The following is a 27947-nucleotide window of genomic DNA, read 5'->3' as shown; positions in this document are numbered from 1 at the left end:
GGTGCAGGAGGGGCTGGGGAGAAATGAAGCCCACCACCCCCTTGTCTTGGCTGGACGCAGTTCAGCTCGCCTGCTGCAGATGTAGGAAGAGCAGACCCTTCAAGGCATCCCAGTAACCTGGTTTTGTCCCTAACCGTGGAGCTGAAGAGAATTCTGGGGCCCTGGATTTATTCCAAGCAGGGAGAGACTTTACATCCTACAGGTATAAGAGTATAAGACTTTACATCCTCCAGGTATAAGAGTATAAGACTTTACATCCTCCAGCAGAGTCGTGATAAAGAACCACAGAATTGTAGAGTCGGAAGGGAATACTGAGCATCATCTAGTCTGACCCTCCTGCAATGCAGGAATAAGCAGCTGTGGGGATAAGAGATGTGGTCTGAAACATCTGGAAGGTAGCAAGTTGGGGAAGGCTAAGTTTGAGTGTTGTGCTAGAACAGCCTTTCTCAACCTGTGGGTCCCCAGCTGTCGTTGAACTACAACTCCCATCACCCCTAGCTAGCAAGGCCAGAGCTCAGGGATGATGGGAGTTGTAGTCCAACAACATCTGGGGACCCACAGGTTGAGAACCGCTGTGCTAGAAGCTGAGGGAGACCCAGGTTCAAATCCCCACCTGGGACGAATGTTGAAAATGGAGAACAATGAAAAGTTCACATCGAAACCAATTAACTTAACGAAAGGAACAAAACAAGTCTTCCTGTGTTGCTGCCCTTATTTGCTTTTGTATTAAAACTCACAGCAATCAAAATAAGAGGAAACAAGGTTATAGTGATTAAAAGGGGGGGGGGAATAGGCAGATGATGTTTCGTTATTGCCTTAACTAAGCCTTGCCATAGTCAATGGAAACAGAACAACACTTTGATGCCTGTGGGACCCCAGGTAGGATATAAGGTTAATACAGGGGAAATAGAATTATTGGGAATAAATATGAGTACAAATTCAGAAACACAGATAAAGGGCAAGACTGAGTATAACTGGAGGTAAAGAGCAATAAACTATCTGGAGTTATATTGCTGTGGAATTTGCTACAATTCAGATACAGTATTATATGAAAATGAAAATAAGTAGGAATTTCTGAACAAAGATGGCAGCACTCTTGCATTTCAGTGGGGAAACTGGTTTTATACAGTGGTACCTCGGGTTAAGAACTTAATTCGTTCTGGAGGTCCGTTCTTAACCTGAAACTGTTCTTAACCTGAGGTACCACTTTAGCTAATGGGGCCTCCCGCTGCTGCCACGCCACCGTGCGATTTCTGTTCTCATCCTGAAGCAAAGTTCTTAATCCGAGGTACTATTTCTGGGTTAGTGGAGTCTGTAACCTGAAGCGTACGTAACACGAGGTAATAATAAATAATAATAATAAATTTTTATTTATACCCCGCCCTTCCCGGTTCAAAAAACCGGGCTCAGGGCGGCTAACAACAAATTTAAAACACTTAATTGAGTCTATAAAAGCAGCATAAAATACGGTATAAAACGTGAATAACAATAAAATCAAAAATCAATTTTGGGAGAAATCCATCCAATAAACATTAGATGATCACCAGGGCTAACTGGCTAAATGAGTTCTATTTGGGTCAGCGGAGAATTAGCTGTGGGATCCCAGAGCGGGTAATCTTCATAAAAAGGGGAGGGGGAGGGAAGGAAGGAAGGGGAATAAAAGATCAGGCTAAGTTTAAATTGAAAGCCAGGCAGAATAGCTCTGTCTTACAGGCCCTGCGGAAGGAGGTTAAATCCTGCAGGGCCCTGGTCTCACGGGACAGATCACATGCATCGCTGTTTCCATTCTACTGCAGATCACTTTCCAACAAAAACTACATTATCAATATTGTTCTGTGCTGCGGTTAATTTCTATAACTTATGTAATTAATGAGACAAATTATGTAAACTAGGCTGTTATTATGTTAGTCCCCCTCACTCAGTGCAACTGAGGGGGGCATGTAATCAATTACTTATCATTTGGGGACTGAAAGAAGCAGTGACATCAAATAAAGCTCGCATTCATTGGCTGGCTTTCTATTCTGGACGTGGGGCAAATAAGTGAAGATTGGCCATTTCCGTTCCCATCGGAATTCTCCAACATCCCTTTTTGGGGCAAACTTCCTTTCTCCCTAGCATGTTTCCCGTTTCAAACTATTTCACATCCTGCCCCACAAGTCCTTTCCCTTGATCTGTTGGCTCTCAGCCGTAATTAATTGCTTTCTAGAATGAGGTTTCCACACCTCACACACTTCAATTAGCTACTTAATTAGCAGACTGAACTGCAAACAGCCAGCACTTAATTCCAAGTGCAGCTGAGTAGTTTCTGACTGTAATCCTGTAAGGTTGCAATTTCGTGGGTCTTCCTTCTCAGCAAGCACACAGAAGTTCCAGCTGCAATTCTCTAATCCAGTGGTTCCCAATTAGGGTTTCGGGACCCCAAGGGGTCCACAGAACACACCCTTCCCCCCCTCCCACAACTAATTTTTTGTTGTTTTCGCATAGTGAGATCACAAACCCACTTTTATTTATTGTTTGAAACAAGCATTCATATGCCACCGGCTCACAAGGCATATGATATAGTCAGAAAAGCAAATTCAAAATAATCATCGCTTTTGCCTGTGGCCCCTGCTCAGAAGAGAATGTGGATCTGTTTTAGCACTGTGCGGTTTTTCACTATATTGGCCAAAATCAGTTACACAGCCCAACAAGACAATGACAAAAACCCACCAACAGCATACAAATCAATATGGCTAACCTGTTCCAAAACACCCACCCACCCCACTCACACACGAAAACAAAGACCACCACAGCCAACCACAAACGAACAGCCACACCCTAGGCCAACCCCAACCTCTCTCACCACCAAAGGAACACAAGTGAACAGCAGAGAACCTGCACAAGCAACGCTGACACCAAACCCCACATATATTAAGTAAAATAGAAACATCACCACCTGACCCCACCCCACTCACTTCCCCCCCTCCACTTCTTTCCCCCTTTTCTTCCTGATGTCTGAACAAATTATTATTTTTTAAAAATAATTTTTATTAACCGGCCGATCAAATCAAATTAAATCACATCACATAAATTCCAAATTACAAAGCCAAATTTTAAATTTTGTTGGGGGGACCCATATTTCAAGATCCGAAGGGGGATTCTGATCATCTTCTTGCTACTGCATTAATGTCCAAATCAGACCAAATCAGTCCAAACAGAGTTCATAATTCTATCCAGTCATATCTTGCTGTTTCCACATCACATCTTGTTCATATATTTTCTCTTTTTTCTTTATGATCTCTTCTGATAGTCTCCTTAAGCCGATAAACACCAATATTAATCCTGTGTGAATTTTTCCGTTCTTCCAATCCTCAAATCGAGATGGTTTCCATATATCATCACCTTCATAGATAACAGCACTCTTTCCATCATTAATTACAGAACTGTCGCTCTTAAGTCCCTCTGAGGAGTTTCACCCGCAATATAAAAGCAGCTCTATTTCTCTGTTTCTCCTCCCAGACTCAAGACCTCCGACAGAACTTCCCAATATGGCGACGGCATTTTTAACTGTGTCATTCCAAAGCCCTTATACATTCCACGCTCTTATTAAAACATGCTTTGGTTCGAAAGTGTATCTCCACACAGCCTTAAATCCACAGCTTAAGTCCTTAAAACGACATTTCTGACTTGTGGGGGGAGGGGATTCTTGTTTAATCACATAAGGAAAGAAAGGAAGGTTTTCCCCCCGCCCCCATCAGTCATTTGCCATACCGTATCTTGGCGTATCTTCTCATGATTTATTCTTGTCTTGTTTTATCAGAGATCTCTTCTGTTAGCTGTCTTTACTCCCCCTCCTTCCTTGAAATATTTGCATTCCTTCATCCAAATTGTTTCTTTTGAAGTTCTTGCAGCGTCCAGGAGTGCTGGAATCCCACAGGAGGGCTTTGTGCCTAGTGCCCCCATCCCCACAAATTCGGGGGTGGTATAGGGCACAGCAGGCAAGGACAGTCCCCCCCACCATCCTGGGGGGGTAGGGAGGCTAATTACTCCCATCATAGCCTCCAAATTACCTCGTGTGGGTCGGAGAGATGTTATTGTCAGCCATCTTCCGATGCGCCCCCTAGTGGCCCCCTGATGTCTGAACAAATGAAACTGATTTGTAAAAAATAAAAAAAATAAAAAGTTACATGGGGGGGATACGAGAGAGAGACATTGCGCATACCTTTGTAAATCAAGGAAATCTTTAAAATACATTTAAAATGAGAAATCACACCGTGATAACGATTTTGACCTGGCAATATGCAGAAATATATCGCTCCTTGCATGAGGGAGAACAAGGCAACTGATTTCAAGGGACCCCTGGTATCGCACGATGATCTCAGTCCCAGGGCAGCCAATTGCTCTGCCTTCCCCTCATGCTGACAGAGAACAGGGCAGCTGGTCACTCTCACTTCCAAGGCCCCGTGGCCAGAGGTGAAGCGACCTGCTCCGGTACCCAGAGCAGCGCTCATCCCAGGGGGCGTGGCATGCGTCTCAGGGGGCGTGGCACGTATCCCACAGGGCATGGCATGCTGCCCAGGGGGGCGTAGTGTGGGTTCCGGGGCGTGGCATGCATTCCAGGGGCGTGGCAAACATTCCAGGGGCGTGACACGCATTCCAGGGGCGTGGCATGCATTCCAGGGGCGTGGCAAACATTCCAGGGGTGTGGCACGCATTCCAGGGCGTGGAACAATGCTTATTATTGCATTAGGATGGAAAGAAAAGGATAAATGGACAATGGAAAAATGGAGTGACTATACAATCTGATATATTTGAACAGGTAATGACGGAAGATTCAGGGGAAAACAAATGTCAAAAGATTTTGAATCAGTGGACAAGTTATAGGAATTGGATAGCACTGGGGGAAGCATCCAAATTAGAATGAATAATCTGTGCACATGGTTAAAGATTTGAAGAAAGAACAAGTTTTGGGGGGAGGGGTTAAAGGGGAGGGAGGAAGGGAGGGGGAAAATTAGGATAAATGAGAAGGGACAAAAGTATTACTGTTATGTATAACTAATAGGATGATTTTGACGCATGTTATTGTTAGGTTTTCAACTGAATGATTTTTTGGGAAGTTATTCGACATCCCTGGATGAAAGTGTGATTATAAAGAATTGGGGGGGGGGACAAAAAAATTATTAAAAAAAACAAACATCCAGGTCAGCACAGGATATCCCCCAAATTCCAACACTTCTGACCTTTCTATTGTGCAGATGTCAATTTTGTCCAGGATCCCAGGCTTTCAAAGGGGAGAAAACAGCCGGCCGAGGTCGCCTGCGTCAGACAGAGAAGATCATAAGGGGAGAAAGGCCTGTCTCCAAGGCCATGCAGGTGAGTCAAGGTGCTCTGTACCTAAGAACATGCACAGGTAAGAAGAGGCTGCTGGATCTAGTCCAGCATGCTCTTCTCACAAGGGCTGACCGGATGCCTGTGGGAAATCTCCAAACAGGATCAGTGCACAAATGCAACTCTCCCCTCCTGTGGTTTCCAGCAACTGGGATTAAAAAGCATTGCATCCTACATCTTATTTGGCGATCCCTCGTAGCCGAGTAAGATTGTCTTCCATGAACACGGTCTTAACAGTGAGTCCGTAAGTGACTGTGGAGGCCAATTCTGGATCCACACGTCCTTCCACAGTGGGGACATTGGTTTCCGGGTGGGAGTTGATCACGGTGAGGGTTTGCCAAGCGTGCCTTCCCCTTAGCACGTTTCTCCCCTGTGTCCTGATGTAATGAATATAGGGGTTGCTCATGCGTAAGTTGCCGCCACTCCTGGCTATGTTGCCTTGTTAAACCTTTTCTGTCTGGACAGCCCTTCACTTCGTGGCTGCCTCAGTCCCTAGCAGAATCCGTCAGTGGGCGTTTCTTAAACCTTTTCCAGCATAAAAGCTGTTTGACGCCAAGTCTCCTACTCTCCCTGCGCGGACGTCTTCTGCACAGGGAGGGTGTGGGTAGCGGAGGACCTGTGCTCTCCCCGCTGGTGTCCAGCGAGGAGTCCTGGAGCCCTCTCGCCGATTCCCCCATCTGCCCCCCTTTATCCCTGGTGTTGCGCTGATTTCCTTCCCCAGCTAACGAGCTGCCTCTCTCCCTGCTGGGTCCCTCTCCAGCATCACTTGGGAGCCTTCCCTCCGCCTCTGGCTCCAATGTCAGTTCCCTGACACCTGAGTTCGAGTGTCTTCAAAGCCCATGACACCTTTGCTAAAGGCTGTTCTCCAACTGGAATGCTCGCAGGCAAGTGGTTCCCAATTGTCGGTGTTTAGTAGTAGCCACTGATAGCTACATCCTCATGAATTTGTCCAACCCTCTTTTGTAGCCATCCACTTTGGTCCCATTGCTGCCACTTGTGGCAGTGAGTTCCACAGTTTAACTTCTTCTTCTTCTTTGGCGATCCCTCGTAGCTGAGTAAGATTGTCTTCCATGAACACGGTCTTAACAGTGAGTCCGTAAGTGACTGTGGAGTCCAATTCTGGACCCACACGTCCTTCCACAGTAGGGACATTGGTTTCCGGGTGGGAGTTGATCACGGTGTGGATTTGCCAAGCGTGCCTTCCTCTTAGCACGTTTCTCCCTTGTGTCCTGAGTTCGAGCGTCTTCAAAGCCCATGACACCTTTGGTAAAGGCTGTTCTCCAACTGGAGCGCTCGCAGGCCAGTGGTTCCCAATTGTCGGCGTTTATACTACATTTTTTTAGATTTGCCTTGAGACAGTCTTTAAACCTCTTTTGTTGACCACCTGCACTACGCTTTCCATTTTTAAGTTTGGAATAGAGTAGTTTCTTTGGCATTTCTTCTCTCTTTGCTCCTCCCAGCGGTCATTCCTCCTCTGGCCACTGCTGTGGATGCACGACCTGTCTGTCTCCAGGCAGAAGTAGATGTTTTTCTGGAAAAGTAAAGAATTACTTTTGACCAAACTGCGGGAGGCAGTGGATGACAGGAGCGCCTGGCGTGCTCTGGTCCAGGGGGTCACGAAGAGGCGGACTCGACTAAACGACTAAACAACAACAAAAGAATTACTATAGTAATGACAAGTCACAATGCCCATAAAATTATTTTTATAAGATATCCCTGTCCTTGTCTTATCCCTTCCCAGCTGCTTCTGCTGTTCCCAAAGTCATGGACTGAGAAAGGCTCTTCGGGCTGGAGGGGGTGGGGGAAGGCAGGTGGGAAAAGCCATTGCTGAGACCCTATCTGCCTGCGGACTGTCTCGCCAGAGTGGTGCATGCTCTAGTTATCTCCCACTTGGACTACTGCAATGCGCTCTATGTGGGGCTACCTTTGAAGGTGACCCGGAAACTACAACTAATCCAGAATGCGGCAGCTAGACTGGGGACTGGGAGCGGCCGCCGAAACCACATAACACCGGTCTTGAAAGACCTACATTGGCTCCCAGTATGTTTCCGAGCACAATTCAAAGTGTTGGTGCTGACCTTTAAAGCCCTAAACGGCCTTGGGCCAGTATATCTGAAGGAGCGTCTCCACCCCCATCGTTCTACCAGGACACTGAGCTCCAGCTCCGAGGGCCTTCTGGCGGTTCCCTCACTGCGAGAAGCCAAGTTACAAGGAACCAGGCAGAGGGCCTTCTCGGTAGTGGCGCCTTCCCTGTGGAACACCCTCCCACCAGATGTCAAAGAGAACAACAACTAGCAGGCTTTTAGAAGACATCTGAAGGCAGCCCTGTTTAGGGAAGCTTTTAATGTTTGATGTATTATAGTATTTTAATATTCTTTTGGAAGCCGCCCAGAGTGGCTGGGGAAGCCCAGCCAGATGGGCGGGGTATAAATAATAAATTATTATTATTATTGCCGCTCTCTTTCCCCAAGCCAGATGTTTTAGACTACAACTCCCATGATCCCCAGCCCCGGCACTCTGCTGGGTGTTGTGGGCCCAAACATCTGGATGACACCAGGTTGGCTGCCCTACACAGTGCAAAACAGATGCTGCACAGCTGAATCTATAGATCCTATCTCTGACTCTCTCTACCTTTGTGTTACTGCTAGTGTGAGGACAGGTGTTGATAGGAAATGTCACTGTTATAAATGGCGAGGCTGGATTCATGCTTTATTTGTTGGCTGCTAGACACTGCAAATATTTCATCGACCAGAGGAGCAGCCTTGCCAAGTCTGTCTCTGCAAAATAAAAGCAACAAAAACCCAAAAGTCTCGGAGCACCTTCATCACAAACAGATTGATTATAGCTTAAGCTTTCATGCGCTAGCAGCCTGATACATCATGTGCATGGATTGTTATCATCCTAGGAAGATGCCTTATACAGTGGTACCTTGGTTCCCAAACTGAATCCATTCCGGAAAGCCGTTCCAAAACCAAAGCGCTCTAAAACCAAGGCGCGCTTTCCCATGGAAAGTAATGCGAAATGGATTAATCCGTTCCATACTTTTAAAAACAACCCCCAAAACAGCAATTTAACATGAATTTTACTATCTAACGAGACCATTGATCCATAAAATGAAAGCAATAATCATTGTGCTGGACTATGAAATAAATAAGACAGTATTGCAAGGTAAAGGTAAAGGGGCCCCTGACCATTAGGTCCAGTTGTGGCCGACTCTGGGGTTGCGGCGCTCATCTCGCTTTATTGGCTGAGGGAGCCGGCGTACAGCTTCCGGGTCATGTGGCCGGCATGACTAAGCCGCTTCTGGCGAACCAGAGCAGCACACGGAAACGCCGTTTACCTTCCCGCCAGAGTGGTACCTATTTATCTACTTGAACTTTGACATGCTTTCAAACTGCTAGGTTGGCAGGAGCAGGGGCCGAGCAATGGGAGCTCACCCCATCGCGGGGATTCGAACCGCCAACCTTCCGATCAGCAAGCCCTAGGCTCTGTGGTTTAACCCACGGCGCCACCCGCGTCCCTTAGACAGTATTGTAGATGATAAAAATTCTTTTTTTCTTTTCTTACGTGCACTGATGATAGTCTTTGTTTGGATGGGGGGCTTTTATCCATTTCCGCAGTCACACAATCAATCAGTAGCTGAACTGGGTTCCACACAGTCATAAAAAACAAGTCACAAGCCACAGTCACAAAAACCAAGTCACAAGTCACATGTCAGTCCCATAAAACGAGGAACAAATCACAGTTTAAAAAACGAAAAAGCCACACAAGGAAAAACGTAAAAAATTAATCGCAAAAACAAAAGCTCCAAATACTACCTCAGTGTTGCGTGGGTGCTTGGGACTCAACAGCTGCCAGACTCAACAGGAAGCCCGATTAGCAGCGGAGGACTCGATTTACAAATGGAACACACTCAACAGGAAGCGGTACATGTTCCGCTCCCAAGGCAAAATTCACAAACCAAAACACCTGCTTCCGGGTTTGCAGCGTTCTATTTCCAAGTTGTTCATAAACTAAGCTGTTCTAAAACCAAGGTACCACTGTAAGTACTGCATCAGACCAATGGTCTACCTCGCAGAGGCGGTTTTAGGGGTGCCATTTTTGACAGGGGGCCCTTGAACAATGATGGAAGATTTTAACGCTGCTGAAATTTGAGAACAAAATACAGCGTGTGACAACTAAATTGCAGTTTATCTGTTCCACATGGTTAGCGAAACCATTCTGGGACTGCTTTATTCTCCAAAATAAAAGTGGTTGAATTAAACGTGTTGTGCACATGCAAATAATAATATTAATTTATTATTTATACCCCGCCCATCTGGCTGAGTTTCCCCAGTCACTCTGGGGGGCTCCCAATCGAGTGTTAAAAACAATACAGCATTAAATATTTAAAAACTTCCCGAAACAAGGCTGCCTTCAGATGTCTTTTAAAAGTAAGATAGCTGCTTATTTCCTTGACATCTGGTGGGAGGGCGTTCCACAGGGAGGGCGCCACCACCGAGAAGGCCCTCTGCCTGGTTCCCTGTAACCTCACTTCTCACAATGAGGGAACCGCCAGAAGGCCCTCGGAGCTGGACCTCAGTGTCCAGGCTGAACAGCAGAGCTTCATATACTTTAATAAGCAATTTATTATTTCCGGCATTTATATAACTCTTTTCAACAACCTCCCAGAGCAGTTTGCAGAAATCTTAAAACAAAGAATAGAATATGTAAAAGGGGAGGAAAGGGGAATACAGAAAAAAAACAGACATAGGAAAACAAACAACAACAAAAACCTGTTTTAAACAACCAAAACACACAACAGTCCAATCTTGTGTAGACATGTCTACTCAGAAGTGAGATCCATTCAGTTTGATGGGATTACTCTTTTAAATCAGAACCAATGAAGAGGGTGAAGGTCCTGTGTGAGTGTCTAGAGGCGGTTGGAGGATGGATGGCGGCTAACGGATTGAGGTTGAATCCTGACAAGACAAAAGTACTGTTTTCGGGGGACAGGAACGGGCGGGTGTGGAGGACTCCCTGGTCCTGAATGGGGTAACTGTGCCCCTGAAGGACCAGGTGCGCAGCCTGGGAGTCATTCTGGACTCACAGCTGTCCATGGAGGCACAGGTCAATTCTGTGTCCAGGACAGCTGTCTACCAGCTCCATCTGGTACGTAGGATGAGACCCTCCCTGCCTGCAGACTGCCTCGCCAGAGTGGTGCATGCTTTGGTTATCTCCTGCTTGGACTACTGTGGGGCAACCTTTGAAGGTGACCTGGAAACTACAACTAATCCAGAATGCGGCAGCTCGACTGGTGACTGGGAGCAACTGCTGAGACCACATAACACCAGCCTTGAAAGACCTACACTGGCTCCCAGTACGTTTCTGAGCACAATTCAAAGTGTTGGTGCTGACCTTTAAAGCCCTAAACGGCCTCGGCCCAGTATACCTGAAGGAGCGTCTCCACCTCCATCGTTCTACCTGGACACTGAGGTCCAGCGCCGAGGGCCTTCTGGCGGTTCCCTCTCTGCGAAAAGCCAAATTACAGGGAACCAGGCAGAGGGCCTTCTCGGTAGTGGCACCCGCCCTGTGGAACGCCCTCCCACCAGATGTCAAAGAGAAGAATAACTACCAAACTTTTAGAAGACATCTGAAGGCAGCCCTGTTTAGGAAGCTTTTAATGTTTGATGCATTACTGTATTACTGTTTGATGCATTACTGTATTACTGTTGGAAGCCGCCCAGAGTGGCTGGGGAAACCCAGCCAGATGGGTGGGGTATAAATAAATTATTATTATTATTATTATTATTATTATTATTATTATTACTATTACTACTACTACTACTACTACTACTACTACTACTATTAAAAACTGCACTCTTTTGCATGTAATGCTGAGGCTGTGCAATCTCCCCCTGCAGGTGGCCGCATCCTGAAGTTCTTCCACAGCCCCCATGAAAACATTGACTTCTCTTCTCTGACCCAGTCTCCGATTGAGACAGTTCTGCAGAAATACCTCGGGAAAGGAGAATACCCGAACTTCCGGTCTGTTGCCATGTTCGAGAGCAGCTTCTTCCAGGTAAATGGAACTGCAGAGAGGTGACCTACAAGGACCTCAACTAACTCTGGAGCCCAGCATCCTATTTGCTGTGGCTCAGTGGCAGAACATCTGTCCTGCATGCAGAAGGTCCCAGGTTTGGTCATCACGAGGTAGGGCTGGGAGAGGCTGGAGAGGTGCTACCAGTCAGTGTAGGCAATACTGTGCCAAATGGACAAATGGCCAGCTTCCTCTGTTCCTATAGCTTGTCAGAGCAAGTTGCAGGGGGTTGGACTAGACAGTTCTACAATTCTAGGACAATAAAGGGAAATGTAAAAGAAGCCTTGGGAACCTACGGCAGTAAGAGCGTCTCTCCTGAAGATGGAAGTGACAAGGTTGACCCAGAAATCGTGTCAGGGCTGGTTCAGATGCAGGTCATCACCGAAGATGCAGAGACGAGCAGAAAAGTTAACTCTTTATTCAAGGAAACAGTGTACAGACAGGACTGGCCCCTATGAAGCAGTTGCCAGAACTGGAGGCCTTTGCCTTCTACTTCCTCTAAGTCTCCTTCCCAGCCTCAAACTATGTGGGGTGTGTGTCTGTGTTCTTTGTTCTGCTACAAAGACCTCCGTGTCCTTGGAGACAAGGTTGAGCTTATACAGTAGGAGCAGCAAGCTTCTGCAGCCTGTGTTCTCTCCACCTCTGCTTCATCTGCTGAATCTGAACCGCTTTCTGCGCCTGGCTCCTCTTGCTTACGAAAGCCTGTTGCCTCTTCAGCACCCAACCATTCCTCCCTTCCTCCCCCGTCTGACGTGTCCTCAGTGTCCCACCACCACACCCTGGGACCTGAGCTTCTTTTTGTGGGTATGTTCAGGGCGGCAGGAGAGGATACACAATACACAGTACAATCTGGCTTGTCCAGTTTGAAATGTGTTCTAATATTTTCCTTGTAAGGCCCCTTGAATCCCTCCTTAAAGAATAAAGACACCACAGTCTTATTCATAAAGAACAAAAAGAAAGTTTACTCACGATCAGGCAGAGCAGAGCGTGATCCCTGAAGGCAGGCTTAAGGCTTAAAGTTACAACCATATGCAAACAGGTTTACCCCATCTGTGGGTTGACCTAGTGACTGCAGTTAACAGTTGGGGAAGTTCGCGGGACGAAAGGTTCCCACGTCTTTGCGGATCTCAACATGAATACGGGAACGCCGCAGGGGTGCGTGTTGAGCCCGCTTTTATATACGCTCTATACAGCTGACTGTGCCCCCAAATACCCCAGTAATAAGATCATTAAGTTTGCAGATGATACAACGGTGGTTGGTTTAATCACGGCTGGAGAGGGGGAGGCGGCCTCTAGGAAGGAAGTTGAGCAGTTGGGGGAGTGGTGCAGGAAAAACAACTTACTCCTTAACTTAAAGAAAACAAAAGAGATCATTGTGGACTTTAGGAAATGTAAATTGAATATTCAGCCACTTATTATTGAGGGGAAGTGCGTGGAACAGGTCTCAGTGTTTCGATTTCTGGGAATGGAGTTGAGAGATGACCTAACCTGGGGAGAAAACAGCAAAGACCTGGTGACAAGAGCACAGCAGAGGTCATATTTTCTGAGAATCCTCCAGAAAAGCAATCTTTCAAAGGACCTGTTGATGGCATTTTACCATTGTACTGTTGAGAGTGTATTAACTTATGGTCTGTGTGTGTGGTTTGGGAGTTGCACGGTCAGAGGGGAAAACAATGGTGTCCAGGGTTGTAAAGACTGCGGAGAGAATAATTGGGTGCACTCTTCCCACCTTGGATCAAATCTATGCTTCCAGGTGCCATAAGAAAGCAGCAGAGATAGCGCAGGATAGTGCGCACCCCAGAAATGATCTCTTTCAGCTTCTGCCTTCTGGAAGAAGGTACAGGGTTATGAAGACTAGGACTAGCCGCCTGAGAAACAGTTTTTACCCAAATGCGATTTTGGTTTTAAACTCAGTGTAAAGTAGTCTGTATGGGAGTATATTGTATTTAAAAATGGGGTATCAGAGTTTTTAGGGGGTTAACCAGGTTGGGATAGCTGGGATAGCAGGCTTGTTGGGTTTTGAATGTCTGACGTAGATTTTTTCAATTTCATTGTTCTGTATGGGACAATGACAATAAAGAGTATCGTATCGTATCGTATCGATCGGAAGATGGAAAAGAGAGAGAGTGACAGCCTGCCTTGTCCTTTTACCAGGTCTGGAAAGGTCACATCCACCTACTAGCCACGTGCAAGAGGAAGGATGCTCCAGGCCAGGAGGAACAGGAAGTTTCGCCTGGCTGGACCAAACATATCCTTGCATGTCCACTCTAGGAAAACAAGGAATGCTGCACTTGACTGCTCCCAGTGGATTACATCCCACACTTTTGAGGCTTCCCTAGGGATTCCCCAGCTGCTGCTGTCCACCACTCCTCTTCATCCAGCCAGTCCCTGACAGATCAGCCTCCTAGTCTAATCTAGGAGAGCTTTTTTGTTTTTTTTTGGCAAGACCTTCTCCAACAGTTATGGTACTCTTGGTTATGGTAATCTTGGTCTTGAAAGACCTACACTGGTTCCCAGTACATTTCCGAGCACAATTCAAAGTGTTGGTGCTGACCTTTAAAGCCCTAAATGGCCTCGGCCCAGTATACCTGAAGGAGCGTCTCCACCCCCATCATTCTGCCCAGACGTTAAGGTCCAGTGCTGAGGGCCTTCTGGCCGTTCCCTCGCTGCGAGAAGCCAAGTTACAGGGAACTAAGCAGAGGGCCTTCTCAGTGGTGGCACCCGCCCTGTGGAACGCCCTCCCACCAGATGTCAAAAAGAACAACAACTACCGGTGGACTTCCGGGCTAGCGCCTCCGGTAATGGCTGAATTCCTCTGATCGGGAGGAATTTGCTTCGTCGAAATTAGGGTCTGGCCGCCAGGGCGAAGGCGGGGACCCACAAAAAATCACAGGCGGGAGAAGCCTGTGAACGTGGGATTCGGCTGGCACCTTTTGCGCCTCCCCTACTCGCGGGGAAACCCGGTTTCGGGGATCTGGAGTGACGTGGGGTGAGTGGCGCGGTGCTTCAAATTGACTACTGCTTTCACGGAGTGAAGCCGCACTGCTGTTGCCGGAGGGCGCTGACTTTTTCCTGTGGACAATTTGATCTTAAAACAACTACCCGTGAGTAGAACGGAAAATTGGATTTTTAAACGTCTTAATTTGGCACCGAAACGGGGAGGTTTCAAACAGGAAGTCCGCCTTCCCCTTTTGTAAATAGACTGAAGCAAAGAGGCTGCAAGCTAAAGTCTTGGAAAGCTTTTGATAAAGGATTAAACTTCCATAGGCTAAAATCATCAAACCCCCCTTGGAAGCAGGAGAAGAGGGGGAAAATTTTAGACCGCGTAAGCCTGCAGGAGAGAGTGAAGAAAGTCAAATTACCACCGCTCTGAACCTGGAAACGGGCTGCTAGTAAGACTGAAGTTTTGGATATGCTCATTGCCTGTGAATAGATCGTTTGTTGACAGTAAGTTAAAGAAGAGAAATACATTGTTTCCATTGTCTCCTTCTGCGTTAAAAAAGGAGTAAAAGTAATTGAAAATTGAAACTAACTTTATTGCTTGAACTGTGCTTAAAAGGATTGATACAAATAGAAATTGTTTCCCCCTAGAGGAAGCCTTTGAAATTGTTACATGAGCTGAGCTGGGGGAATTTCCAGCTGCAAGATAAGACTGTGAGAATCTGGGATTGACCTTGGACTGTTAAGAATGTTGACAGAAGAAGCCTTAGTGGTTGCATTATGTAAGATTAATGACTCACTGGAACAGCTCCATAAGCAGACGGATGTGATGATTATAAAAATTGATAACTTGGAACAAAAAGTGACTAATTTGGGACAAAAGGTGAATATTAATACAGAAGCTATTCAGGAATCGATACAGGGACCTACTTTGACATGGCAAATTGAGGAGAAGGCGGGGGAGAAAGTTGTTGTTGTGGAACCTAAAGTAGCACAAGTGGAGAGGGAGAGAGCCCCAGCCTCACAGATGCAATTTGATTACTATAAGTTGATGCCTTTTATGACTGAATTTAGAGAAAGTCAGACTTTGAGGATTGGAGCCCTGCTTGGACTGGAGAAGGAAAGTTGGATAGATCCCTTCATGCAGGGATATATTGACCTTTGGGACCTGGACTTGGGTCAGGAGGAGACTGGAATTGTGGGGACCGCCAGACTTGGAGGAACTTTGAAATACGACTGGAAATATATTTTGAATTTTAGTTTTAACTATGGAGATTTGGCTGACTTGTCGAGAAGGAATAAAAACATTGCTAGGTGGGAATTTCCCCGAGATCTACTTTTCAGCATCAAAGGAAGGAAAAAAAGAACAAGATCAGGAGAAGACAAAGTAAAGTGCATGTATAAATATGAAGAAGACCTGCAGAAGGGACTTGGAAAAGAGTTAAGAGCCTCGGACAGAAGATCACCAGGTTGATGGACTATATGGAATTGACGGAAATGACTGGCAGAATCCGAGACCAGGGAGAAGAGACAGTGGAAGAATATTGGAAAAAGTTTAAAATCTATAAATGGAAATAATGTAAAATTAATGAGTGTTAGAAAAATGTTGGAAGGGAATTATACGGCTTTAGTAGAAATGTTTTAAGGAATTAAGCATAAATAAGTATTATAGTATTAATGGAAAATAAGGTTAAAATATGTTAAGATAATCATATGACAGAAAATAGAGAAAGATGGAAAGGATTTGCTGAAATAATTAATAGAAATGGAATACAAAAAGGGAGGTGAGAGGAGGTCGATGAAACAAGGGAATGAAAGAGAGGATATTGAGATGGTATGATGTGTGTGTTTTGAACTGTTTTTGCTTTCGTTTTGTTTAATGTGTTAATGTTGTGTTGTGTATTTTTTATATATTGTACTATATATTTTTTCTTTTTCTTTTTCTTCTTTTTTCTTCTTTTTTCTTTTCTCCTTTTTGTAAGGCTTAAAAGTAATAAATATTATTTTTTTAAAAAAAGAGAGAGAGAACAACAACTACCAAACTTTTAGAAGACATCTGAAGGCAGCCCTGTTTAGGGAAGCTTTTAATGTTTAATAGGTCATTGTATTTTAGTGTTTTGTTGGAAGCTACCCAGAGTGGCTGGGGAAACCCAGCCAGATGGGCGGGGTATTAATAATAATAATAATAATAATAATAATAATAATAATAATAATAATAATAATAATATGTTGTTGTTGCTGCTGCTGCTGCTGCTGCTGTTGCTGTTGCTATTGCTATTGTTATTTTTATTATTTCTGCTACCCCAGGTGACGAAAAGGGGCCGGCAAATCTTCATGCACAACCAGTGCAACGAGGCCATCATTGGCATTGCCTCCACCAACATCAAGCTGCCACTACCCACCCTGATGTTTATTGCTCGCCCTGTTGTTGCTGGCAAAGTCTCCTCTGAGGACACAGAGGAACCAATGCTCACCAGGTAAGTTAAGGCATCACGTCCAAGTACTTCTGTGTTGTTGTTGTTTAGTTGTTTAGTCGTGTCCGACTCTTCGTGACCCCCTGGACCAGAGCACGCCAGGCACCCCTGTCCTCCATGGCCCCCTGGAGCTTGGTCAAACTCATGCTGGTAGCTTCGAGAACACTGTCCCACCATCTCGTCCTCTGTCGTCCCCTTCTCCTTGTGCCCTCCATCTTTCCCAACATCAGGGTCTTTTCCAGGGAGTCTTCTCTTCTCATGAGGTGGCCAAAGTCTTGGAGCCTCAGCTTCACGATCTGTCCTTCCAGTGAGCACTCGGGGCTGATTTCCTTCAGAATGGAGAGGTTTTTCTTCTTGCAGTCCATGGGACTCTCAAGAGTCTCCTCCAGCACCAGAATTCAAAACCATCCATTCTTTGGAGCGTGCAGCTTCACCACTGGGCAGAACAGAGCCATCCTGGCTAATCGCCAACAATAGCCCTCTCCCCTATGAATTTGTGTGTTCCTCTTTTAAAGCCATCCAAGTTGGTGGCAATCACTGCTTCCTGTGGGAGGTAGTTCCACAGGTTAAGTATGCCCTGCAAGAAGGGCTTTCTTTTATCTGTCTTGATAAGCTAGATGGATCGGTCCTCTTGGCTTAGGTACTGTAGCCTTATTGGAGTTCACCGATTGGGTCTGCGTTGCTCCGGGACAGGAGGAAGGAAGTCAAATGACACTGAGGTTGATTCAAAGAAAGAGTTTATTCTGCTCTCCGGATAGCAGAAGTCACTTGCGTGATCAAGTCCACAGCAAGTCCAAAGAAATGACAAGTTTCATGCAGTATATATATCCTCCAGGCACCCTCTCCCTCCTTCCCATATAAACCCAACCACGTCAGCAGGTTGACATTACATATGTTCTTGCTCTGGTATTCTTAACCATAAAAGGGAATTCCTCTTCCTACTCTTATCTTGGAGGAAGAGGTCGTCATCTCCAAGAATACGCTCTGGCGCTGTTCCCAGATTGGGTCTGTGCGTCTTTTGTGGTCAGCACATAAGATAAGGTACAGACACATCATCCCTGCTCTACTGGAACTTGGCAAGGTCACTCATTGCCGCCACGGACCGATAAGGGAGAGAGCTGTGTTCTTGTTATACATTTGCTCAACAGCTCAAGTTTGTGCATTTTAGCTAAGGGAAAATAGGGATTTTGGTGCAGTTTAAAACTGCCTGCACAGTCAGTTTTGGGTTTTGGGAAACCCATTCCTTCAGTACAAGGCAGTGGCTCCCCGCATCCTTCTGCTGAGTTGCCCTGAATATTCTCTTTCTGCATCCTCTCTGCTGCCACTACAGACTCATCCCTCTGAGATATGTGCGCATCTCCATTCACGACCCAGAGAAGCGGATCATCAAGATCAAGCTGATCAATGGGCGCACTTATTACCTTCGGTTTCACGCGACCAGCGAGGAAGAGGAGCCCGTCTTTGACCGCTGGCTTTCCCTGGTCTACCTTCTCCAGCACCCGCCCCCTTGCTACCTGAAACCACAACCCAAATCCTACGCCGTCCTGGAGAACCTCAGCATCCGCGTCTTCCCAAGCGACGACGAAGCTGTGAGTATGAGCAAGACTTCGCAGGGGGGCGTTTTGGGGCCAGAATTGGGCGAGGGGAGTTGCAGGCACCCTTTGAAGCAGTGTAGTTAGCAAGAGGATAAAACATTAGACTCTATCTGCTGTTGCTGTCGCTGCCAATCCTGCCAATGTCTGGCCCTCCCAGGCAGGTGGGAAAAGGCTTGCAAGGAATGACAATGTAAATTATTGTGTTTTTCCTTTTAATTTGCTCATGGTACCATAGAGTTTTAGTTATGTCCTCCCTCTCCCCCCTTTCATATGTCATTTTCTTGCCTTTCCTTCCTTTCCTCCCTCCCTCCCTTTCTTCCCTCCTCCCTCCCTCCTTCCTTCCTTCCTTCCTTCCTTCCTTCCTTCCTTCCTTCCCTCCTCCCTCCCTTTTATTTCCTTCCTTCCTTCCCTCCCTTCTTCCTCCCTCCCTTCCTTCCTTTCTTCCTTCCTTCCCTCCTCCCTCCTTCCCTTCTTCCTCCTTCCTTCATTCATCCCTCCCTTCCTTCCTTCCGCCCTCCCTCCCTTCTTTCTTCCTTCTTTCTTTCTTTCTTTCTTTCCTTCCTTCCTTCCTTCCTTCCTTCCTTCCTTCCTTCCTTCCTTCCTTCCTTCTTTTTATTTCATTTTCTGAGAGAGAGAGAGAGAGAGAGAGAGAGAGAGAGAGAGAGAGAGAGAGAGAGGCAGCTCAGTTGGTAGAGGAATAGTCTCTCAGTCTCTTAGTCATGGGTTTGAGCCCTGTGTGGAGCAAAAAGATTCATGCATGGAGGAGGCTGCACTCACTCGGTGACCCTCTTTGTCCCTTCCAACTCTACAATTCTTTGGTGACAAAAGCAAGCAATGATGCAATAACCAGTTGCTTGGGGAAAGTAGACGGTGCAACTAATAATAATAATTGTTATGTACTGAGTTGAATAGGATCCAAACAGCAGCAGTCTGATTGGTCCTAGAACAATAGGATTCAGAATGCAGCAGTCTGATTGGTCCTAGAACAATGCAGCAGTATGATTGGTTCGCAGGAACCACCCAATCCTGCTCCAGATAGAAGTGAATCCACAACCTGATTGGCTTACAGTAGAATTCCGGAATTAGCCAATCATGTGCAGCCCATTGTGTAAATAATGTATATAAAGCAGATACTGTGAGGGGACTTTCATTCATCCCTCCTCACCACTATGAGCTGAATAAAGAGCATGAAATCACTTTGCGACTCTGAGTATATTTCAATAATAATAATAAATTTTATTAATATCCCGCCCTCCCCAGCCGAAGCCGGGCTCAGGGCAGCTAACAACAATAAAACAGTACAACAGTACAACACAGCACAACACTCTAAAATCATCCATTATAAAATTAATTCAAAACAACTAAAGAGTTGTTTTATCGTGGTGCGTTTACTGCCTTGGGCTCCTGCATGAGGAATGTAAATAAACACATTTTTAAAAAATTATCTGCCCCTGCAGACTTTTCTGCTACATCTGACTAGTTCCTTCCCTTTTTTCCCCTTACACCCTGAACTCCAGGAGGTTTCTCCTCTTCCAGAGGAGCCAGAAGAGGAGGAGGTGGAGAAGGAGGAAGAGAAAGAGGAGGCAGCGAAAAGCCCTGTCGAGAGCCGCGTCCTCTTTGAGGAAGAGGAGTATTCCGCAGAGGAGAGGGAAGCGATAGAGGCAGAAGGACCCTTCCACTATAGCTTAAGGGACCTGTATGTGAGGGCAGAGAGCTATGAGATCTACGACAGCGTCCACACAGTGCCAAAGACACCCAAGTAAGACCAGAAGAGGACGGAACAAGGTGCCTCTAATGTTGAATCGTTACATTTCCTACGCCGTGTCTCAGACTCAGCCTTCCCCAATCTGGTGCCCTCTAGATGTCTTGGATTGCGACTCCCACCAGCGAGCGTGGCGCCAGGTAGGGGGAAGGCTGCTCTAACCACTTGGTCAGCTGGTCATCCATATCATCCTTTCAGACAGAGGTTGGATGGCCATCTACCAAGGATTATTTACCGTATTTTTCGTTCTATAGGACGCACATTTCCCCCTCCAAAAATCAAGGGGAAATGTGTGTGCGTCCTATAGAGCGAATGCAGGCTGCGCCGCTAAGCCCAAAGCCAGAACAGGAAGACGGAGCACTGCGGAGCGCTCCGTCTCGCTGCTCTAGCTTGGGGACGGTGCCTTCACCCCACTATCCTGCAGAAGCTAGCAAGGCTGTTCCCAAGCCAGAACAGCGAGACGGAGGGCTCCATCTCGCTGCTCTAGCTTGGGGACGGCTGCGCGCAAACCTCTGTAGGGCAGCGGGGCGCTGCGCTCCAAAGGCTTCAGGGATCTTTGAGGCTAGCGGTGGGGGAAAGCAGCGCTTCCCCCCACCGCCAGCCCCACAAGCTCCGGTGAATGTACCTTGAACGCACCTTGTTTTAGAGGGGGAGAACAAGAAAAAAATTTTTTTCCCTGTTCTCCCCCTCCTATGGTCCGGTGCGTCCAATGGAGCGAAAAATACGGTAGCTGTGACTCCTGCACTGCAGAGGGCTGGACTAGAGGACCCTGGGGTTCCCTCCAACTCTACAATTCGAAGATTTGATTATCCACTGAAGGCTTTTAAACAGAAGACAGGCAGACATCTGTCAGGGAATCTTTAGTTATCACTGCAGCATGGGGTTGGACTAGATGACCCTTGGTTGGGTCCCCTCTAGATTCTACGATGCTATTATCTTGCCAACGTTTCTTGCGGAGGAATCAGAAATCCAGGGAATAATAAAAGTAATAAAATGTTATTGGGAAGGCTGGTAGAGAGGAACAGAGGACAGAAACGCTCCGATGTTATTTAGAGTTCTTGCGGTGGGGTTGTTGAGACAGTCTTCACCTGCAGCCAAGTTGTTGATGTTGTTAAGTCATTTAGTAGTGTCTGACTCTTCGTGACCCCCTGGACCAGAGCACGCCAGGCCCTCCTGTCTTCCACTGCCTCCCGCAGTTTGGTAAACTCATGCTGGTAGCTTCGAGAACACCGTCCCACCATCTTGTCCTCTGTTGTCCCCTTCTCCTTGTGCCCTCCATCTTTCCCAACATCAGGGTCTTTTCCAGGGAGGCTTCTCTTCTCATGAGGTGGCCAAAGTCTTGCAGCCTCAGCTTCAGGATCTGTCCTTCCAGTGAGCACTCAGGGCTGATTTCCTTCAGAATGGAGAGGTTGGATCTTCTTGCAGTCCATGGGACTCTCAAGAGTCTCCTCCGGCACCATAATTCAAAAGCATCAATTCTTCGGCGATGAGCCTTCTTTATGGTCCAGCTCCAATTCATTAGAGGTTTTAAAGCAGAGGTTGGGTGGGCATTTGACAGGGATTCTTTAGCTCTGATTCCTGCTTTGCAGGGGGTTCAGTTCTGTGATTTGATGACACGTCTTGGGCTTTCAGCAGGGCCTTGAATTTAGCAGGGAAACAAAGACACAGCCAGCGAAGATCTGTTTCAACATCAGCGTCACACGACCCGTGAGACCTTCACCAGTTAATAACTGCATTTAGGGCCCAATGATTTTCCCAAATGATCTTCAAGAGAAGCCCCACGTAGAGTTCATTACAATGTGCTCATCTTTACCAAGGCATGTATAATGGGATAATAAACCCTTGGCGGACCATCGTCCAGCTGTCACTAATGTAACGGCTGACAACATTCCCAGATGTGGATGATGGCAGCCTTGCAGATTTAAAATGCAAACTTAACCAGTTCTGGGGAGGAGGGCATTTTCTAGAAAATCTTCCACTGCTATATTTTCCAAAAATCCGCCCCCCACATTTTGGAAAAATAATTTTCATAAGTTAAAATTAGTGACATAGCAAACAATACAAGCCTAGGCAAGTGGAACCGATAAATGTCAGTTAGTTGTAGAATAAAAATTTCAATTAACTAATTTATTAACAAAAAATAGTGCAAGCATAATAAAGGTGGGGGGCAGCAAAGAATCAAAAATTTAAATCATAAAAGCATCACAGATTGGAAGGATAAAAGTACAAAGCTACAAAGAGATAATGAAGTACTGACTCATGCAAATATTCCCTTTACAAATAATAAAGATTTATTTAAAAAAATAAAAATGTTCTCTACTTGTAAGTTCCATTATTACTGAGAATAAAGGACCTAAATGGCCCAGGCATTTGCATTTACTGGTGGCGATGAGTGAAGATTTGCTGCAATATCTGTATGAGAAATAAAACCATGCCATCCATATATATATATATATATAGTCATTTGAGATTTGCTCTTTAGATACATTTAGTCTAAGAAAAATCTTTCCAAAAAGGGCAATTTGCCAAAGCCTTGAAAGCAACAATCCAGATTATTAAGGTTTTTTAAATAAAATAAAAACTTGCAATTACCGGTAATTTTTTTCAGGTGATGTTTTCATGAGGAAGGAAATTGGAAAAAGTCTTGAGATATTTTTACAGCATATAGAATTAATGTAGGGTAGTATCCGGCTATGTTGTAAAGTGGACCCTTTGAAATCAATGGTCTTGATTAGTCAAGAGTCGGACTGTGTACACACAATGCCTTTTAAAAAAATATCAGAGCACATCCTTTCCCTCAAAGGATTATGGGCACTGAAGTTTACCCCTCATAGAGTTGCAAGTTCCAAGCAACCTTCAACAAACTACAGCACCCAGAATTCTTTGAGGGTGAAAAATCTCCTTTGAATGTGCTTTAAAGGTGCAGTGTGAACTCAGACCAAGCCTTTGGCTTGGCTGGATACGAGCCATAGCAAACAAAGAAATAATAATAATATAATAATAATTTATTATTTGTACCCCGCCCATCTGACTGGGTTCCCCCAGCCACTCTGGGCAGCTTCCAACAAAGATTAAAAATACATTAAAATGTCACACATTAAAAACTTCCCTGAACAGGGCTGCCTTCAGGTGTCTTCTAAATGTCAGGTAGTTGTTTATCTCTTTGACATCTGCTGGAAGGGCGTTCCACAGGGCAGGCACCACAACCGAGAAGGCCCTCTGCCTGGTTCCCTGTAGCTTTGCTTCTCGCAATGAGGGAACCGCCAGAAGGCCGTTGGCGCTGGACCTCAGTGTCCGGTTAGAACGATGGGGGTGGAGACGCTCCTTCAGGTATACTGGACTGAGGCCGTTTAGGGCTTTTAAGGTCAGCACCAACCCTTTGAATTGTGCTCAGAAACGTACTGGGAGCCAATGTAGGTCTTTCAGGACCGGTGTTATATGGTCTCGGCAGCTGCCCCCAGTCACCAGTCTAGCTGCCGCATTCTGGATTAGTTGTAGTTTCCGGGTCAAATTCAAAGGTAGCCCCACGTAGAGCGCATTGCAGTAGTCCAAGCGGGAGATAACTAGAGCATGCACCACTCTGGCCAGACAGTCTGCGGACAGATAGGGTCTCAGCCTGCGTACCAGATGGAGCTGGTAGACAGCTGCCCTGAGATTTGGTGGCTAAGAGGCTGGGCGACAAATTAGGAAACCCCAGGTTCAGACCTCTGCCATGAACTTTGCCTCAGGTGGGCTCAGTTGAAGCCCCCTCTGAGTCACAGACACACACACCCCACCTCTGTAATAGGAGGGGTCACAGTGCTGGCCTACCTTGAAGGCCCTTGTGTTTGCCGTAAAGCACCATTAAAGTGGAATTTGCTGCCAAGGAGTGTGGTGGAGTCTCCTTCTTTGGAGGTCTTTAAGCAGAGGCTTGACAACCATATGTCAGAAGTGCTCTGATGGTGTTTCCTGCTTGGCAGGGGGTTGGACTCGATGGCCCTTGTGGTCTCTTCCAACTCTAGGATTCTATGATTCTAAGTATTGTTGTTGTTATTTCTAGGTTATTCAGCTCAGAAAGCTTTTCCCCTGGCAGTTTGTCAAGCAGTTCATCTGCAAGAGCTACCAAAAATCCTCGACCGCCACCGCGAGTTTTCCCAGGTGTGTAGAAAAACATTCCCCACGCGTACTCTCCTCCTTTCTCTCTGCACTGAGAATTACAGGAAGGACCTGCACATCTCCTGGCTGAGTCAGACCCATCAAGCACAACGTCATCCTCACTATGGCCCGATATTAGCTCCAGAGAGATTTTCAAGAGGGTCGGCAGACAGTCCTCCACGGGCGAAGCGAGGTCCAAAGCGAGGAGCCGGGCAAGGACAGGAACTCTGGAGGAACAGGACTGGGCGCTGGCCGAAACAGCACTTCAAGGACGTTGCTCCCGCAACCTGGGACTGGCTGACTGGCCTTTATCTTCTCTGAGGCCAGGGGTGGTCCCGGCCCCCAGGAGACCCGCCTCTCCTGGCCTTAAGGCGAGCACTCCTCCTGGGAGAAACCAGTTCCCTCTGCCTCTCTGCCCTGAGCCTCTGCAGCTCAGGAGAGGATGGAGGGTTACTGGACCCAGAGGCAACCTCACCTTCCCCTGACAGGGCTGGGAGAGGCGCACCTGTAGGCAATGGGTCCTCAATCACCTCCGGAGCCAGAGTGGATTCACCTGGTGCCTGCTCCTGAGGATCCGGCACAGGTGCAGGCACTTCAGAATCAAGGCCCTGCCCCAGTTCAGCCGGCCCTGGAGGCAGGGACTCCTGTGCAGGCTGGGGTTCCTCCGGTTCAGCCTCTGAATCGGATTCCCAGGCCATCACACTGAAATTGTTCTTAATCTGAAGCACCACTTTAGATAATGGGACCTCCTGCTGCCACCGCGCCACTGCCCCCTGGTTTCTGTTCTCATCCTGAAGCAAAGTTCTTAACCCGAGGTACTAATTCTGGGTTAGCAGAGTCTGTAACCTGAAGCGTACGTAACCTGAGGTACCACTGTAATAATAATAATAATTTATTATTTGTACCCCGCCCATCTGGCTGGGTTTCCCCTGGGCTAGCTGGCTGAATTGGTCCTACTTGGGCCAGCGAGGAGACCAGGGGAGAATTAGCTGTGGGGTCTCAGAGCAGGTAATCTTCATAAAAGGGGAGGGGGAGGGAAGAGAAGGGAAGGGAAATAAAAAATCAGGCTGAATTCAAATTAAAAGCCAGGCGGAATAGCTCTGTCTTACAGGCCCAACAGAAGGAGGTTAAATCCTGCAGAGCCCTGGTCTCATGGAACATAGCATTCCACCAGGTTGGAGCCATCACTGAAAAGGCCCTGGCCGTGGTGGAGGATAATCTGACTTCCTTAGGGCCTGGGACCTCTAGACTATGATTATTCATGGACCTTAAGGTCCTCTGCGGGGCAGACCAGGAGAGGTGGTCCTGTAAATACAAGGGCCCTAAACTACAAAGGGCTTTAAAGGTCAAAACCAGCACCTTGAACTGGACCCTGTACTCTACCGGGAGCCAGTGCAACTGATAAAGCACTGGGTGAATATGCTCCCATGGCAGGGACCCCGTGAGGAGCACAGCATTCTGCACCCGCTGGAGTTTCTGGGACATCTTCAAGGGCAGCCCCGCATAGAGCGAATTACAGTAGTAATTACATGTGGCCCTTCGGAAGTTGCCCGGAATGTGGGCCTCAGGATGGAAAAGGCTTTCCACCACTGCCCTAAGGGGACGGTTCTGACTTTGGGCATAAAGAATGGTGGCCTGGTAGTCTTTCAGCTCAGTCATTGCTTCTTGACACTTCAGCAAAGTGTGGCGTAATGGTTCGAGTGTTGGACTGGAACCTGGGTCGACCAGGGTTCGAATCTCCACTCAGCCATGGAACTCACTGGTTGGCCTTGGGCTAGTCACCATCCCTGAGCCTCATCTACCTCGCAAGGTTGTCGCGAGGATAAAATTGGGAGGACAAACACGTACGCCAACTTGAGATCCTTGGAAGAGGAAGGTGGAATGTAAATGGAATGACTGAATGGTCAAGGTCTCTGCTATTCCTCTCTTACGTAGATACAGTGGTACCTCTGGTTGTGAACGGGATCCGTTCCGGAGACCCGTTCACAACATGAAAGGAGCGCAACCCGCAGCGGTGCATCTGCGCACACGCAGGTTGCGATTCACCGCTTCTGCGCATGCACATGGCACCATTTTGCACATCTGCGCATGCGCGAGCAGCAAATCCTGGAAGGAACCTTTTCCGGTACTTCTGGGTCGCCGCGGGACGTAACCTGAAAGAACGTAAGATGAAGTGGATGTAACATGAGGTATGACTCTATGTGTGTCTGGTTTGGTCTTTTTTTGCAGTTCCGAAAAAAGAAGGATCCAGCAGTCTTAATATTGTCACGCTCTATTCCATCGTCTCCAAAATAGCTGAAAGGCAGGAAGGTGGGAAGAGAAAAAACTGAGCAGAGAAGGGAAATGGCCTCAGCCTGAACGTTATGGAAGAAGCAGAAAGGGAAATCAGGGACTCAGGTACCAGAGCAAGACCTTTGGTGGCTCTTAGATTTTATTGTTAACAGGAACAGACGAAGAACTTGCTGGATCAAGCCAATGGCCCTGCTAGTCCAGAGCCCTGTTCTCACAGGGGCCATCCTGATGTTTGTGGGGAAACCCGCAAGACGGGCCTGGGCACAGGAGCCCTCTCCCTTCCTTTGATTTCCAGGAACTGGGGTTCAGAAGCATCCAATTTCTGCATAACCACAGAGCCTAGGACTTGCCGATCAGAAGGTCGGCGGTTCGAATCCCCGCGACGGGGTGAACTCCCGTTACTCGGTCCCTGCTCCTGCCAACCTAGCAGTTCGAAAGCACGCCAGTGCAAGTAGATAAATAGGTACCACTCCAGCGGGAAGGTAAACGGCGTTTCCGTGCGCTGCTCTGGTTTGCCAGAAGCAGCTTAGTCCTGCTGGCCACATGACCCGGAAGTGGTATGCCGCTCCCTTGGCCAATAAAGCGAGATGAGCGCCGCAACCCCAGAGTTGGCCACGACTGGACCTAATGGTCAGGGGTCCCTTTACCTTTACCTTTATTAGTCACCAATGTGTTGCATGAGTCGTACTACTGGCTATAGGCACATGGCAACTTGAGGAATGACGCCTTTGCTTGAAAACGGAAAGCACTGAAAAAGTTAAATGCAGTTCAGTAGACATTTGGTGCTTCTGTTGGAGTGTTCTGCTGAATACGGATGGTTGCTTCTTGTACAATGAAGTTAAAACAGTAGAAAATTTGGGTGGAGATGGGAGGAAGCATTCCTATCAAGGAAAACGTAGAATAATTTTCTGTTTTAACATTTTTCTTTTTCACTTCCAAGTGCCTTGAGAGTCCTAAGCCAGAAAGGCAAGTTAGAAATCATCGTCGTCATTATCATCACCGTCCAGAGATAGCAGCTGTTGCAGTACTTCAAAACTCTTCAACCTTGCGGTGTTTGTCCCTCTGATACGCAAGGCGATGGACGCCTCTCTGTCTTGCCTAGGTGATTTGACCCTTCAAAACCCAAGGCTGGAGTCTGCAGGAGCCTGGATTCTGTGAGCTCAGAGAGGAGAGGACTTGAAACCTGGAAGCAAAGTTAGAAGGAGAGAGGAAGAGGAAGGAGAATCTGCAAATAAGAACTCAGGGAAGAGGGAAGGTGGAGATAGGTTTATTTTATTCTATTAAAAAGTCTGTTTTCACTGCCA

At 46.9% G+C, this 27947-nt stretch overlaps 1 protein-coding gene across 4 annotated transcripts; it reads left to right on the top strand.

The window, feature by feature from the left end:
* The first annotated feature begins 13 nt into the window (after positions 1 to 13).
* On the top strand, positions 14 to 27947 carry LOC308584067 (Golgi-associated RAB2 interactor protein 3-like). Of its 4 annotated transcripts, none has more exons than XM_081188745.1 (9): positions 14 to 202; positions 5235 to 5352; positions 11271 to 11428; positions 16694 to 16863; positions 18191 to 18449; positions 19973 to 20214; positions 24257 to 24354; positions 26581 to 26748; positions 27602 to 27947. In XM_081188745.1, the coding sequence occupies exons 2-8, from the start codon at positions 5235 to 5237 to the stop codon at positions 26679 to 26681; spliced, it is 1146 nt and encodes a 381-aa protein (XP_081044871.1). In that variant the 5' UTR covers positions 14 to 202; the 3' UTR covers positions 26682 to 26748; positions 27602 to 27947. The 4 variants fall into 4 exon arrangements, with proteins under 4 accessions (XP_081044871.1, XP_081044872.1, XP_081044873.1 ...); XM_081188746.1 differs by having other exon boundaries at positions 27584 to 27947; XM_081188747.1 differs by lacking the exon at positions 27602 to 27947 and having other exon boundaries at positions 19973 to 20240; positions 26581 to 26622.

This window comes from Podarcis bocagei (assembly GCF_964188305.1).
Source record: "Podarcis bocagei genome assembly, chromosome: 3".
Classification (NCBI taxonomy): Eukaryota; Metazoa; Chordata; class Lepidosauria; order Squamata; family Lacertidae; genus Podarcis; species Podarcis bocagei.
Note: the sequence above shows the minus strand (reverse complement) of the source record. Positions and strands in the feature narration are given on the sequence as shown.

Excerpts from the sequence above, each read along its gene's own strand:
- LOC308584067 (XM_081188745.1), top strand. The coding sequence starts at position 5,235 with ATGTCAATTTTGTCCAGGATCCCAGGCTTTCAAAGGGGAGAAAACAGC. Across the intron at positions 11,429-16,693 it reads TCGAGAGCAGCTTCTTCCAG|GTGACGAAAAGGGGCCGGCA; the intron begins GTAAATGGAACT and ends CTGCTACCCCAG. Across the intron at positions 24,355-26,580 it reads GCCACCGCGAGTTTTCCCAG|TTCCGAAAAAAGAAGGATCC; the intron begins GTGTGTAGAAAA and ends CTTTTTTTGCAG.